General features: G+C 46.2%; 1 protein-coding gene across 4 annotated transcripts in view; it reads left to right on the plus strand.

The window, feature by feature from the left end:
• LOC134342689 (PHD finger protein 20-like) overlaps positions 1-15,019 on the plus strand; it is a 99,329-nt gene that overhangs the window by 19,480 nt on the left and 64,830 nt on the right. For all 4 annotated transcript variants that reach the window (XM_063041115.1, XM_063041114.1, XM_063041112.1 and 1 more), the window contains exons 2-3: positions 5,278-5,379; positions 10,201-10,372. In XM_063041115.1, coding sequence (XP_062897185.1) covers positions 5,297-5,379; positions 10,201-10,372 — 255 coding nt within the window. In that variant the 5' untranslated portion in view covers positions 5,278-5,296. The remainder of the gene's footprint in view (positions 1-5,277; positions 5,380-10,200; positions 10,373-15,019) is intronic.

Genomic DNA, 15,019 nt, shown 5'->3' on the forward strand with positions numbered 1-15,019 from the left:
TGTTGGGTGACACAGCACGGTAACATAGCAGTTAGGAATCTGCGCAGGCGATGAAAAACTAGGGTTCAATTCGAGCTGCTGTCTGTATGGACTCTGCACGCTCTCCCCGTGACCGCATGAGTTTGCTCCGGGTGCTCCGGTTTCCTCCCACATTTCCGAGACGTACGAGTTAGGGTCAGTAAGTTGTGGGCGCGCTGTGTTTGCCGTCAGGAGCCTGGCGACACTTGCAGGCTGCCCCCAGCGCAGCTTCTAGCCAAGTCAGTTTTCGACGCAAACATCACTTTCCACTGTATGTTTCGATGTACGTGTGACAAAGCAAATCTAATCTTTATCATTGTCATTGCTTGTCTCTGTGAATTTCAAACTGTGCTGCCTTCATGCCAACATCTCATCTGTCCATTGTCCATTATCCTTGTGCCCACGGACCGGCACTGACTGAGTTATGCATTGCCTGGATCTCCCACCTCCCCACAGTCAGAGCCACATGCAGACAGCACCTGGGGTTGGTCCGTGGAGCTGAGAGGCAGCAGCCCTACCTACTGAGCTGCCCAATCTCGTGAATCTTCACTGCACTCCCTGTATTGTAATCGTGCCTTTCCTTGGTTAGAGAGACCAGATACCTCCCTATCTGCATATCCTGGTGAGTTTCCTTCTTGGGGTATGTAGTCCAAGATGGTGCACAGTGCTGTGGTCTTGCCAGTAATTGCTCAGGTCACACCAGATTTACAACACTGCTCTATTTTGTCCTGCCCTCTGTACTACGCTCACAATCGACTCGATCTTCCCCACTGTGAGGCCGATATAACAGAGAGACATGGATGAAAGAAAAGTGGAGGGTTATGTTCTATGCAGGAGGGGACATAGGTTCACATGAGTGCTGGGAGACAGAATTGGATTTGAGGTACAGACTCGGTGGGTTTAAAGGCCTAATCCGTTGGCGTATGACATTTTGAAAGACGGGTATGTGGATAGGAAAGGTTTAAACAGATCCTGGCCGAACGCGGGCAAAACCAGGACTGACTAGTTGTGGCGGATATTTTGGTCAGTATGGACGAGTTGGGCAGAAGGGCCTGTCTCCGTGCTGTTTAACTCTTTTAGGATTTGCAGAAATTTCTGACAAGTGTCACACACGCTTCACAAGATTCAAGTTTACTCGTGTTTACATCTCAGTATACAGTGGAAAATGTGTTGTTTGCATTAACAACCAGCATACCCAAGGGCGTGCTGGGGTTGGGGTGGGGAAGGGGTGGGATAGCCTGCAGTGTCGTCAGACATTCTGCTGTATTTATCGTTCGTATTCCTCAATCTGTCACGGTTGTACGCCCTGAGACCAAGATAGGTATGATGGTGATCTTCCCCACCAGCTCCCTCAAACAGTATAAATCACAATTGGACCTCACTTGAGTGATGTTGATTGAGACTTGAATGTCGACTCAGTACACTCCCCCTGCACCGTAGAGTGTTGGAATTATTTTAAATACGCTCGGGAGTGCTGTTTCCTTCTCATCGGCATTTCCAACTGCAGCCGTCCCTCAGTTTCTCCTGCTCCAGGATTTGAACACTCAACCTTCTGACTAAGGATCAGGGGCACACGCTGACACCAGCATGTCTGTCTGTCACTCAGTGTACTTGCAGGTGAATCCTCCCGGCTTTAACCGTGAGGTGTTGCAGAGGTTTCAGTGGTGAGTTGTGTGGAAGAGAAGCTGCAAGGTGTCAGACCGTAGCACCCTACAGAGGAGAGTAGAATCCCCTGGGAGGACCACCAGCGTCTCCCTCTGCCCCCCCCCCATCTATGACAGTTACTGGGAGCGTTGTAGCCAAAGGGCTCAAGGCACCGTTGAGGATCCCTACCACCCATCCCACAAACTCTGACCCACTACTGTCCAGGAAGGAGGTACAGGAGCATCAGAACTAGGACTGCCAGACTGGTAACAGCTTTCTCCCTCAGGGTGTGAGACTAATGAATACCCTGCCACCACTGAGCTCTCATCACTAGTACAGCAGACAGTTTAGTGTTTACCTGTTCCATGCACAGGTACACTATTTGAATTCTAATTTATTAACTAGTATCTGGTAATATTTTTGTTTATGTGCTGTGTATGATATATACATAGAACAGTACAGCACAGAAACAGGCCCTTCGGCCCACAGTGTTGTGCCATTCCAGCTAAAAAGCCCCTGAGAACTACCTACTTACAAAATATCCATGTTCCCCCATCTTCCTCACGTTCCTGTGCCTATCTAAATATCTCTGAAAAGCTTCTGATGTACTTGCCTCTACCAGCATACCAGGCAGCGCATTCAAAGCATCTACCATTCTCTGAGTGAAAAAACTTACCCCTCACATCCCCTTTGAACCTTCACACTCTCACCTTTCGATGCATGTCCTCTGGTATTAGACATTTCAACCCTGGGTAACAGGGACTGCCTGTCCACTCTTATCTATGCCTCTCATAATCTTATAAATCTCTACCAGATCTCCCCTCGGCTTCCAGTGCTTCAGAAAAAACAACCCAAGTTTGTTTAACCTTGCATGCCCTCTAAACCAGGCAGCTTCCTGGTCAACCTCTTCTTCACTCTTTCCAAATCCTCGACATCCTTCTTGTAGTGGGGTGACCAGAACTGTATGTAATACTCCAAATGACTACAGTCTTGAACTCTGAGCTCATCGAGTCACAATGCTATTCTTGGATAAAACAAGCTTCCTGTTTTACAGAACAGTGAAACTGATAATTTGACATGCTCGGGCTTTTACAGATCGTACTGTTCAGCTTGTTGAATGGTATTCCGATGAATAACACCAGCATTTTTAATTCAGTGCAGGTGGTGGTTAGTTGTATAAGCCGCTGGTCACATCACAGGTTCTGGTTATGTGATCACTGACAACATGCAGACAATCTCTGAAGAGTATTGATAATGGCTGAGGTCTTGTAATGACACTGCTCAGAAGAAGGCAATGGCAAACCACTTCTGTAGGAAAAAAAAATTGCTAAGAACAATCATGGTCAAGACCATGTCATAGCGATGAGTGAAAGGGAAATAAACATGTTTATTTCTCTTGATAAACACTGGCCGACTTGCTGAGTTCTTCCAGCATTTTGTGTGTGTTGCTAAGATTTCCAACATCTACAGAATCTCTTGTGTAAAGGATTTTGCACTTTCCTCACGTATTTATATTTGACAACAAATTTCATGATATTTGTCAGGGCTAGTACACCTGAAGCCTTAATTCCCTGGTCTTCCAGACGTTACACAACAGAGCTGTACATTACGTGTTCCAGTGAGATTAAGGGGAGTGCAGGTGTGCTTTGAACCCTAACCCTGGAGAGTCTAGAGGGAGTGTTGGAATCAGCACTGGCGAGCCAGGAGTTGAACCACTGGGATTTCCAAAGAGTAGGTTACTGTATCATTGAAAGGTGGCACAGTGGAATAGCGGTTAGGCTAAGGCTTTACAGCAGCTGCGATCAGAAGGTAGTTGAATTCCCGCCGCCTGTTGTAACGTGAACAGAATTACTGGAGAGACACTGAAGATGGTGGATGTAGAAGTGTTTTATTCAACAAGAACGAGCAGCAGGCATCATATTGAGACACTTGGAGGATGAGGCCTCCCGACCCAATTTTATTTGTGCTAAAGATCAACGCAGCAGCAGGACAGTTCTCTGGTTACATTGTATCTACAATGCTTCTTTTGAATTACATATAGTTTTCACACACCTACTTCGCACCCACACTCTGGACACCCAAAATGAATATTAATCAGCATCATCTGGTTGTCAATCAACTCGAGAACACAGCTTCAGAATGACTGTTGTTTCAGGGCTGCATTTTAAATTCAATCCACGCTCATGTCTGAAGATTGGTTGCTGGTGCAAACAATATTTGCTATATACCCTAACTGCAGAATATGCCCTAACTGTGTTCTTCCATCGTCGACGTCGATAAGGACCTCGACACCATTATGATGGTGTCGAGACTAGCACGTGATTTGGATTTAAGTGAGGGAGAGTTGCGCAGCGTCAGCCTCACTCTGTCTTCCCAGTTCCCATCTGGATCCAGTGGCAAGACAGGGTCGAAACGGCTGGAGATGGGACTAGGCGCAGTGGATGACCAGGACGTCTTCTGTGTCTTGTCCTGCTCTACACGTTCCACAATGCTTGCAGAGACCTCCTTCTTGACTGTTGGATCTTCCATTGGTCTTGTCCGCTCAATCCACCGTAGTCTGTCTTCACATGCTGGGATAGACAACTCCCTGTCTCACCGAGGGTTTGAGACCCGTCGGCTACCCTCAGCTGGTTTAGCCGGCTTGTCGAAGCTGTTGCCTGGGGTGTGGTCGCTGTCGCATGCAAACAGCTACGAGGAGCCACAGGTGAGAGCTGAGTGCCAGGTGGGGACCAAAGGTGGACTAACCGCCTTGAAAAGGACGCGACATGTTCCCCCACCAGAGGTGCTACCGCTCCCTGACACCCCATACACCCCATTCCCTAACACCACTGTCTGTAAGGAGTTTGTACATTTTCACTCTGATCACGTGGTTTCCTTTGGGTGCTCTGGTTTCTTCCCACGTTCCTAGATGTACGTGTGAAGGTTAGTAAGTTGTGGCCAGAGGCATGATGACACTCGCAGGCTGCCCCCAGCACATCCTTGGACGGTGTTGGGACTTTGTTGCAAATGATGCATTTCACTGTTTTACCGTATGACAAATGAGGCTAATCTCTAATCCTTAAGAATTGCTGCCGCTTTGCGGGCACAAATTAGATGCCCTGCTCCTCTCCATGTTATTTCAGTGACAGCACACCACAAGATGGGCGGCACGGTAGCATATGACTAGCATAACGCTTTACAGCACCGGCAATCAGCGTGTCAAAGGTTACAGGGAGAAGGCAGGAGAATGGGGTTAAGAGGGATAATAAATGGTGGTGCAGATTGGATGGGCTGAATGGCTTAATTTGCTCCTGTGTCTTTATGGTGTTACTCAGCTATACATATTAGGGGCAATTTAATGCGGCCAATCACCCTGCTAGCCCACAGGTCCTTGGGATGTGGGGAAGAAACAGATCGCCTGGAAGAAGGCCACGTGGTTATGGGGAGTAGGTGCGGCTTGTTACGGGGAGAAGATTCAAGCAGTGCCAGAGGTCAGAGCTGAGCCCAGGTGCTGGAGCAGAGAGAAAGCAGCTGGAGCTGCCCATACTATAGCTTCTGGTTTGCAGGGACACTGTGTGGGGTCTGTTTTGGCACTGGCACATCATTAACTTACAAAGGTTTGTCTGTTCTGTACAGGGAATAAAGTGTGTTGAAGATGTCCAAGAAGCCTCCGAGTAGGCGGGGTATTACGTTTGAAGTGGGCGCTCGCCTCGAGGCACGAGATCGACTCAAGAAATGGTGAGTGTTGTGGGTTGTTCTGCTCAAAACCTAAGGCCTTGCACAAAAGTAAGATTGGCTCCTGTCAGAAAGTAAAGTACTCACTGCGATATATATTTTTTCCCAATCTGCACAGTCAGTTCATCTACCCTGTCTTGACGTTCGAAGTTAAAATTTATTTGAATCCTGCTTTGTATACAGCTGTTTTTCACAAGTGAGAGCTGCATTCAGCATCAGAATTATCACTGCACGCACAAAATGCTGGACAAACTCAGCAGGTCAGGCAGTATCTATGGAGAGGAATGAACAGTCAATGTTTCGGGCCGAGACCCTTCATCAGCAGAATTTGCTGAGTTCCTCCAGCATTTTGTGTGTGTTATTCTGGATGTTCCTGTGTTGATACACCGAGTAAAAGGTATGTCCTGGGTGGTAGGGGTCCTTAATCCTTCAACTCTTTCAGGTTTTAAAGGTTCGATAAATTTTTCTAAGAAACTAGGGCAAGTTGCAGGAGGAGGGGTAAGTAGAAACTGTTTTTGTAGTTTGTAGAGTGTAGGTCAGTGGAATGTGGGTGCAGAATATTAGAGTCAGATCTTTCAATGGTAAAATCAGGAAACACTTGAGAGCACATACATATACGCACTGTGGACAGTTGTAAGGTTTCCACAAATAGCATGTCAGTCAATATGAGGTAAACTGAATATTGAAAGGCCAAGATAGAGTGGATATGGAGAGGATGTTTTCTGTACTGGGGGAGTCCAGGACCAGAGGGCACAGCCTCAGAATACAGGGATCTCCCTTTAGATGAGGAGGAACTTCTTCAGTCAGAGGGGGTTGAATCTGTGGAATTCATTGCCATAGTCAGCTGTAGAGGCCAAGTCATTGGGAATATTTAAAGCAGAGGTTGATAGTAGGGGTGTCGAAGGTTACGGGGAGAAGGCAGGAGAATGGGGTTGAGAGGGATAATGAATCAGCCATGATGGAATGGCGGAACAGACTCAATGGGCAGAATGGCCTAATTTTGCTCCTGTGTATTATATGCGTTTCTGTTTGTGTTTAGTATACACAATGCAGTGTGTCAGTGAGGTCCTTGTTACATCGAGACTGCTGATTGAGTCATGCATTTCCCCTGGGCAGAAGTTCTCTGAACCTGTTTTTTTTTTCAGATTTCTCCTGTCCTTTTCTCTTGATTAGTAAGGGCGCCAGAGGTTGGGGGGGGGAGGTGGGGAGGCAGAAGAAAGGGCTTGAGAGGGATAATAAATCAGCCATGACTGACTGGTGGAGCAGACTAATTAGGCCGAATGGCCTAATTCTGCTCCTGTATCTTATGGTCCTATTAACCAAGTCTGCTGCTCAGCTGCACGTTCACAATGGTGTGTGACAGGAACAGTGATCCCTTGTCCCCATCTCTGTGTTAACACGCAAGGGTGTCCTGGGATTGTGAAATAGTAACGTTATTCAACCAGACGTTTTTACTTTTGAGTCACTGTCTGTAGTTCTGAACACCAGTGGGACATTGTAAATCAAATTAGTAACTGAATGAGAAGTGGGTGATACTGAAACATTTATCTATGACATTTTATTTCAAAGTTCAAAGTACCCTTATTATCGAAGTATGTATACCTTTTACAATCTTTTGAGATTCGTCTCCTAACAGGCAGCCACAAAACAAAGGCACACAAAAAATATATAAATATATATATAAAAAATAAAACAACCCATAAAAAAAAGAACATCGAACACCTGATGTATAATGAAAAAAGAAACCTCATGCAGACAGTAACCACAACCAAATAGTGTTTCTGAGCTGAAGTCTGTAAAGGGAGTCCTATAGTTCAGCACAGAGCTGAGTAAATGGCGTGGAGCACTGACCTGAACTGTCCCCCACCTCGCCTTGGGGCCCCTCCACCCTGACCTTTTCAATCTGACCACCATTGGGTTCTGTTGCTTAGAGCATGGATCTGAACCGGCCCGTTTCTCGCCTCGGACTGCGACACCCTGACTTTTTCAATCTGGTCCCTTGCCTCGGACCTCGAAACCCTGACCTTTTCAATCTGGCTGATCATTAGGTTCTGCAGCTTAGAGCAGGGATCTGAACCAGCCCATTCCTCACCTCAGACCTCGACACCCTGATCTTTTCAAACTGGCCTGGCGCTTAAATTTCTGTCCATACAGCAAGTTTTGCCGCTTGGAAATGCCAGATTTCACTGCCTTGATTCGGTCTGTAAATCTCTGTCCAAACATTGTGTCCAGTAGCATTGACACACTCTGGGGCCTGGACCCCAGGGCTTCGATTTGGCCTGTGCCTGACCTTTCCCATGCTCTTGTCGACAGGCCCTCTGCCTCACCTTGACTTGGTTCTGTCACATCAAATTGCCTGCAGGCCCAAAGGGAAGTTACTGACTATTACTTGCAATGATCGTTTGCATGAAAAAGTGTGGTTAACAAAGTATTAAGTTGCTTTCCCTGTTTTATTAGCTACCAGTCAGATGTTGCTGAGATTCACCAGCGCCACCTTAAACCAGCAGATTTTGTCTACATTAAAGATGATTTATAAGTAGAAGGGAAGCGAGAAGGACTGAGTGCAGGCAGGTTATACTGGATGACAAATTTTTTCAAAAATGTTGCTTCCTCAGACAGTTTTCCTGATTATGATTGAAACATATAAGATTATTAAGGAATTGGACATGCTAGAGGCAGGAAACATGTTCCCGATGTTGGGGGAGTCCAGAACCAGAGGCCACAATTTGAGAATAAGGGGTAGGCCATTTAGAATGCAGTTGAGGAAAAACTTTTTCCACCCAGAGAGTTGTGGATCTGTGGAATGCTCTGCCTCAGAAGGCAGTGGAGGCCAATTCTCTGGATGCTTTCAAGAAAGAGTTAGATAGAGCTCTTAATGATAGCAGAGTCAAGGGATATGGGGAGAAGGCAGGAATGGGGTACTGATTGTGAATGATCAGCCACGATCACTGTGAATGGCGGTGCTGGCTTGAAGGGCCGAATGGTCTACTCCTGCATCTATTGTCTGTTGATAGACCTCTAAAGAAGACAAATTTGAGAGTTGTACACTTTGATAATAGGTGAACCTTTGAGCCTCTTTAAGCTGAACACAAATATAATTTCAGAGTACTTGTATCACGTAGGAATTTGGAGAAACAAAAAAATTAACTTTTATTGAATGTAATATGTTTAATTGTATAACAGTGCTGATGCTTTGCAATAGTTCAACTAAGCTAAAAATTTTTGTTGATGATTTTTCTTTGTACTCAGTGTCTGAGGCTTCTCGCTTAAGTGTCCAACAATAATCAGCCAGCACTGATGGATTCCAGTTGCCCTGATATTGTTTCTCCATGACCACAATGTCCTTGTGAAACCTTTCACCGTGCTCATCACTGACAGTGTCAAGATTTGTGGGGAATAAGTCTAAATGGGAATGCAGAAAATACATCTTCAGTAACATTTTGCACTTCATGGTTTTGAAGTTTGTTGTCAACCAGCTGCATGTAGTTTGGTGCTCTGTAGTTGTGAAGGAAACTTACAGCAACTTCCTTGAATACCTTCCGTGTGATTTTCTCCAGTCCCACTCGAAGTTCTTTGAATTGCCTGTCATTGATGACCTGTTTGATTTGTGGACCAACAAAAATGCCTTCCTTAACCCTGGCATCAGTTATTCTGATTTGAGTTATGAATTGAAATAACAAATACAGGCAATTTCAAAAAAAATGGTGTGTGGTAGGGAAATTTCATAGTGATTTCCATAATCCCCAGCCGAAAATCCCTAAGATACACCCAAAAGTATTCGGGAAACACAGTTTTTGTTGTCCATTATTATTCACATCAGGTCCAGTGAAATGTGGTGAAATAGATTGTTTGCTTTAACAACGAGCATATCCAAGGACAAGTGTCATCATATGTTGTGGCGCTGGCACAGTGCGCTCAAAATATTCTACAGAACAACACGACAGCAACAATAACCAGAAAACATGTTAACAACAGCAAAACAAGCCCATTTCCCACCCACCCACCCACCCACTCACGTACGCCTGATCCATTCCTGGGAACTGCTAATTTCTTCATAAGTCAGCAATGTCTGTTTTCTACAGCAACATGTCATATCATTGAACATAGGCTTTCTATCTTCCTTTGGTTTTATAGAACATTCACTCTAGCCCTACCCACACACAGAGAGCTGCTGCTCACTGGATGTTTTGTTTGCTGCACCATTCTCTGTAAACTAGAGACAGCTGTGTGTGGAGTTCAGCAGTTTCTGAGATACTCAAACCACGCCGTCTTGCACCAACAATCATTCCACGGTCAAAGTCACTTAGATCACATTTCTTCCCCATTCCGATGTTTGGTCTGCACAACAACTAAACCTCTTGACCACGTCTGTATGCTTTTATGCATTGAGATGCTGCCACATGATTGGCTGATTAGATATTTGCATTAATGAGCAGGTGACAGGTGTACCTAATAAAGTGGCCATTGAGTGTACATCAGAATACACGTCATTTGAGCTAACAGCCAACACACCTAAGGATGTGCTGGGGGCAGCCTGCATGTATCACCATACATTACGTGCCCACAATCCTCGGCAGAGCAGCGCAGAACACAATAGCAGCAGAACAGCCGCAGCAACCCACCCATTCATACATCCAGGCCATCAACTCCAGGACAGGGCTCAGGCCTCCAAAATCCAGTCTCGGCCTTCGGCCTTCAACTTATGGACTTCCAATTAACCTTTGGGCTCTGATTTTCCAGTATTGACCCCTGGACTAGCCAGTGACATCCCGAGAATAGGCTGGCACTGACCATGAACTTTGCTTTCCATGTGTTTCCCCACAGGTATACGGCACACATAGAGAAGATTGATTATGAGGAGGGAAAGGTATTGATTCACTTCAAGCGTTGGAACCATCGGTACGATGAGTGGTTCAGCTGGGATAGCGTGTATCTGCGACCCCTGGAAAGACCCCTCCTGCGGAAGGAGGGGGCTAAACTGGATGAACCAACTGTGGTGAGTTGCTAGTCACTTTCCACTCTGTTCCCCACTGGGGAAAGTCTTACAGCTTTAGTCAAATGTAGGAGGGATTCTCCACAGGAAACACAGAAACATCTCAGAGAATCACTAATGGTAATCGCCAATCAATAAAAAATGGAGAAAATGGTGATGGGTTGCACATTGATTTAAAAATCCTTTATTTGCCTTTAGCTCCCATTTATTTCTCCTAGACCAGGAGTTCGCATTGTTTTTCTGCTGTGGACCAGTACCGTTAAGCAAGGGGTTTGTGGACCCCAGGTTAGGAACTCCTGCTCTAGACTGATTAGTTGCAATGAACAAGCTTTCTCCAGTCATCTTTGGCTAGCCGCCGTCTCTTTTGTGCAGTGCTCATTGTCTCTACTGTATCGCAGACATTTTACTTGTTTTTCCAGATAGTGATAAGGAACTTAATTCTGATTATTTTATTGACGTACAGCGTGGAATAAGCCCTTCGAGCCATGCCGTCCAGCAAACCCCCAATTTAATCCTAGCCTAATCACAGGACAATTTACAGTGACCAATTAACCTACCAACTGGTACATCTTTGTACTGTGGAGGAAAGCGGGGCATTTGGAGGAAACCCACATGGTCACGGGGAGAACGTACAAACTACTTACAGGTGGTGGCAGGAATTGAACCCATGTCACTGGTACAGTAAACCGTTGTGCCAACCGCTATGATACCGTGCCGCTCCAGCTGGAACCCCCCCACTAATTCACCAGTACTCTCCCAGCTCTGTCTATAGCCTTGGAGCCCTCGGAACCTGCCATTCTTCCCAATTATGCTCCATCTCCTACTCCTCTCTCAAGGTCCCCATTGGGACCTATGCCTTTCAGCAATCATTTCGTCACTGTTGCTACCTTTAGCACGGTTCTCCTCTTTTTGATTTCCCTGAAATGCTTTGGGATCTTTTACCACCTTAAATTACAGAACAAGAGCATTCCGTCCATAAACACGAGATTCTACGGATGAAGGAAATCTAGAGTGACGTGCACGAGGTGCTGAAGAAACTCAGCAGGTCAGGCAGTGTCAGGGGAGGGGTATAAACAGTCGACGTTTTGGGCTGAGACCTTGATCAGGACTGGAAAGGAAAGGGGAAGAAACCAGCATAAGAAGGTGGAGGAGGGGAAGGAAGGTAATAGCAACTTCCTGCCTCTTCGAATGATTCCAGAATCCTCATGCAGTCCATCAAGGTGGGGCCATTTTTAACTTCTGGTAGTTTCTCCCCACTCCCCCTTCCCTCGTTTTCCATTTCAAGTCATAATATGGGTGCACAATTTTAAGTTGATTGGTGGAAAGTATAGAGGGAGATGTTGGAGGTAAGTTTATTTTTATTACAGAGTGTGTTGAGTATGTGGAGTGTACTGCCAGGGCAGTGGTACAGGCAGATACATTACGGACGTTTAAGAAACTGTTTGATAGGCTCATGGGTGAATGAAAACTGGTGGTGTCATATTGGATGGAAGGGTTAGGTTGCTCTTGGAGTAGATGAAGGGGTCAGCATGATATTGTTGTCCAGAAGGCCTGTACTGTGCTGCTTTATTCTGTTTTCCCTCCTCACCCTTTCTCTACTCCTCACCTGATAATGAACCCCTTTGAAGGTTCTTGGCTTGTAATGTTGACTCTTTATTCCTTCTCATAGATGCTGCCTGATCTGCCGAGTTTCTCCGGTATTTTGTGTGTTACTCTTTTCCTTACCTGCTCATTGCCTCCCTCTGGTGCCTCTCCTCCTTTCCTTTCTACCACTCCCCTCTTCTAACATATTCTTTCATCTCCAATCCTTTACCTCTTTCATCTATTCCCTTTCAGTTTCTTACTTCATCCCCTCTTCCCCACCCACCCACTTTCCCCCTCACCTCGACTCACCTATCAGCTGCCAGCTTGTACTCCTTCCTCTCTCTCACCTAATTATTCTGGCTTCTTTCCTCCTTCCTTTCCAGGCCTGATGAAGGGTCTCAACCTAAAATGTGACTGTTTATTCCCCTCCAGAGATGCTGCTGGCTTGCTGAGTTCCTCCAGCACTGTGTGTGTGTTTCTGTGTTGCTCAAGATAATCCAACATCTTCAGCATGTTGTTGCTTTTCCTGCTGTACAGCAGTTTGTCCAAGAGGTGGCGATGTTGTCTATGGGAAAATAAACAGCAACAAGTTGTTAGAGCTGACATTATGTATAAAACAACAGCAGCAAGTTTATCAGTCAGTGCCTTGGAAGCCAAGGACTCGCAGCAAAAGATGTATTTTTCTGTAAAGTCTATGCTTAGTAAGCAGGGTCTAATTAAACAGCCAAGAAAATCTGCTGATGCTGGAAATCTAAGTAAAACACACGAAATGCTGGAGGAGCTCAGCAGGTCTGGCAGCATCTGTGGAAAAGCATAAGCAGTCATTGTTTTGGGTTGAGAAATGCCGACTGTGTACTGTTTTCCATAGATGCTGCATGGCCTGCTGAATTCCTCCAGCATTTCGTGTGTATTAGTCTAGTCTAATTAAACAGTGCATTTTCGTATGGGTAAACAGATGGCAGTGTGGAATCTGGAGCGACAGACAATCTGCTAGAGTAACTCAGTAGTTCGAGCAATATCATTGGGGAAAATATTGTTACTGTTTTTGGTCCCGATCCTCCTGACTCCACCCCGTCACAGCCATTCCCTTTGTTCAGAATCAGAATCAGGTTTATTATCACCAGCATGTGACATGAAATTTGTTAGCTTAGTAGCAGCAGTTCAATGCAATACATAATATAGAAAAAAAAACACAAAGTAAGTCAATTACAGTATACGTGTATTGAATCGATTAAAGATTGTGCAAAAATCAGAAGTAATGTATATTTTTAAAAAAGTGAGGTGATGTCCAAAGATTCAATGTCCATTTAGGAATCGGATGGCAGAGGGGAAGAAACTGTTCCTGAATCGCTAAGTGTGTGCCTTCAGGCTCCTGTACCTCCTACCTGATGGTAACAGTGAGATATTTGGATTTTCAAAAGGCTTTTGACAAGGTCCCACACAGGAAATTAGTGAGCACACGGTATTGGGGGTAAGGTATTGATGTGGATAGAGAATTGGTTGGCAGACAGGAAGCAAAGAGTGGGAATAAACGGGACCTTTTCAGAATGGCAGGCAGTAACTAGTGGGGTACCGCAAGGCTCAGTGCTGGGACCCAGTTGTTTACAATATATATTAATGACTTAGACGAGGGAATTAAATGCAGCATCTCCAAGTTTGCGGATGGCACGAAGCTGGGCGGCAGTGTTAGCTGTGAGGAGGATACTAAGAGGATGCAGGGTGACTTGGATAAACAGCAGGAATTCTGCAGATGCTGGAAATTCAAGCAACATACATCAAAGTTGCTGGTGAACGCAGCAGGCCAAGCAGCATCTATAGGAAGAGGCGCAGTCGACGTTTCAGGCCGAGACCCTTCGTCAGGACTAACTGAAGGAAGAGTGAGTAAGGGATTTGAAAGCTGGAGGGGGAGGGGGAGATGCAAAATGATAGGAGAAGACAGGAGGGGGAGGGATAGAGCCGAGAGCTGGACAGGTGATAGGCAAAAGGGGATACGAGAGGATCATGGGACAGGAGGTCCGGGAAGAAAGACGGGGGGTGGGGTGACACAGAGGATGGGCAAGAGGTATATTCAGAGGGACAGAGGGAGAAAAAGGAGAGTGAGAGAAAGAATGTGTGCATAAAAATGAGTAACAGATGGGGTACGAGGGGGAGGTGGGGCCTTAGCGGAAGTTAGAGAAGTCAATGTTCATGCCATCAGGTTGGAGGCTACCCAGACGGAATATAAGGTGTTGTTCCTCCAACCTGAGTGTGGCTTCATCTTTACAGTAGAGGAGGCTGTGGATAGACATGTCAGAATGGGAATGGGATGTGGAATTAAAATGTGTGGCCACTGGGAGATCCTGCTTTCTCTGGCGGACAGAGCGTAGATGTTCAGCAAAGCGGTCTCCCAGTCTGCGTCGGGTCTCACCAATATATAAAAGGCCACATCGGGAGCACCGGACGCAGTATATCACCCCAGTCGACTCACAGGTGAAGTGATGCCTCACCTGGAAGGACTGTTTGGGACCCTGAATGGTGGTAAGGGAGGAAGTGTAAGGGCATGTGTAGCACTTGTTCCGCTTACACGGATAAGTGCCAGGAGGGAGATCAGTGGGAAGGGATGGGGGGGACGAATGGACAAGGGAGTTGTGTAGGGAGCGATCCCTGCGGAATGCAGAGAGAGGGGGGGAGGGAAAGATGTGCTTAGTGGTGGGATCCCGTTGGAGGTGGCGGAAGTTACGGAGAATAATATGTTGGACCCGGAGGCTGGTGGGGTGGTAGGTGAGGACCAGGGGAACCCTATTCCTAGTGGGGTGGTGGGAGGATGGAGTGAGAGCAGATGTACGTGAAATGGGGGAGATGCGTTTAAGAGCAGAATTGATAGTGGAGGAAGGGAAGCCCCTTTCTTTAAAAAAATGAAGACATCTCCCTCGTCCTAGAATGAAAAGCCTCATCCTGAGAGCAGATGCGGCGGAGACGGAGGAATTGCGAGAAGGGGATGGCGTTTTTGCAAGAGACAGGGTGAGAAGAGCTGTGCTATCTGGACTATTCCTCTTCTCACCCTGTCTCTTGCAAAAACGCCATCCC

Source organism: Mobula hypostoma, chromosome 2 (assembly GCF_963921235.1).
Source record: "Mobula hypostoma chromosome 2, sMobHyp1.1, whole genome shotgun sequence".
Classification (NCBI taxonomy): Eukaryota; Metazoa; Chordata; class Chondrichthyes; order Myliobatiformes; family Myliobatidae; genus Mobula; species Mobula hypostoma.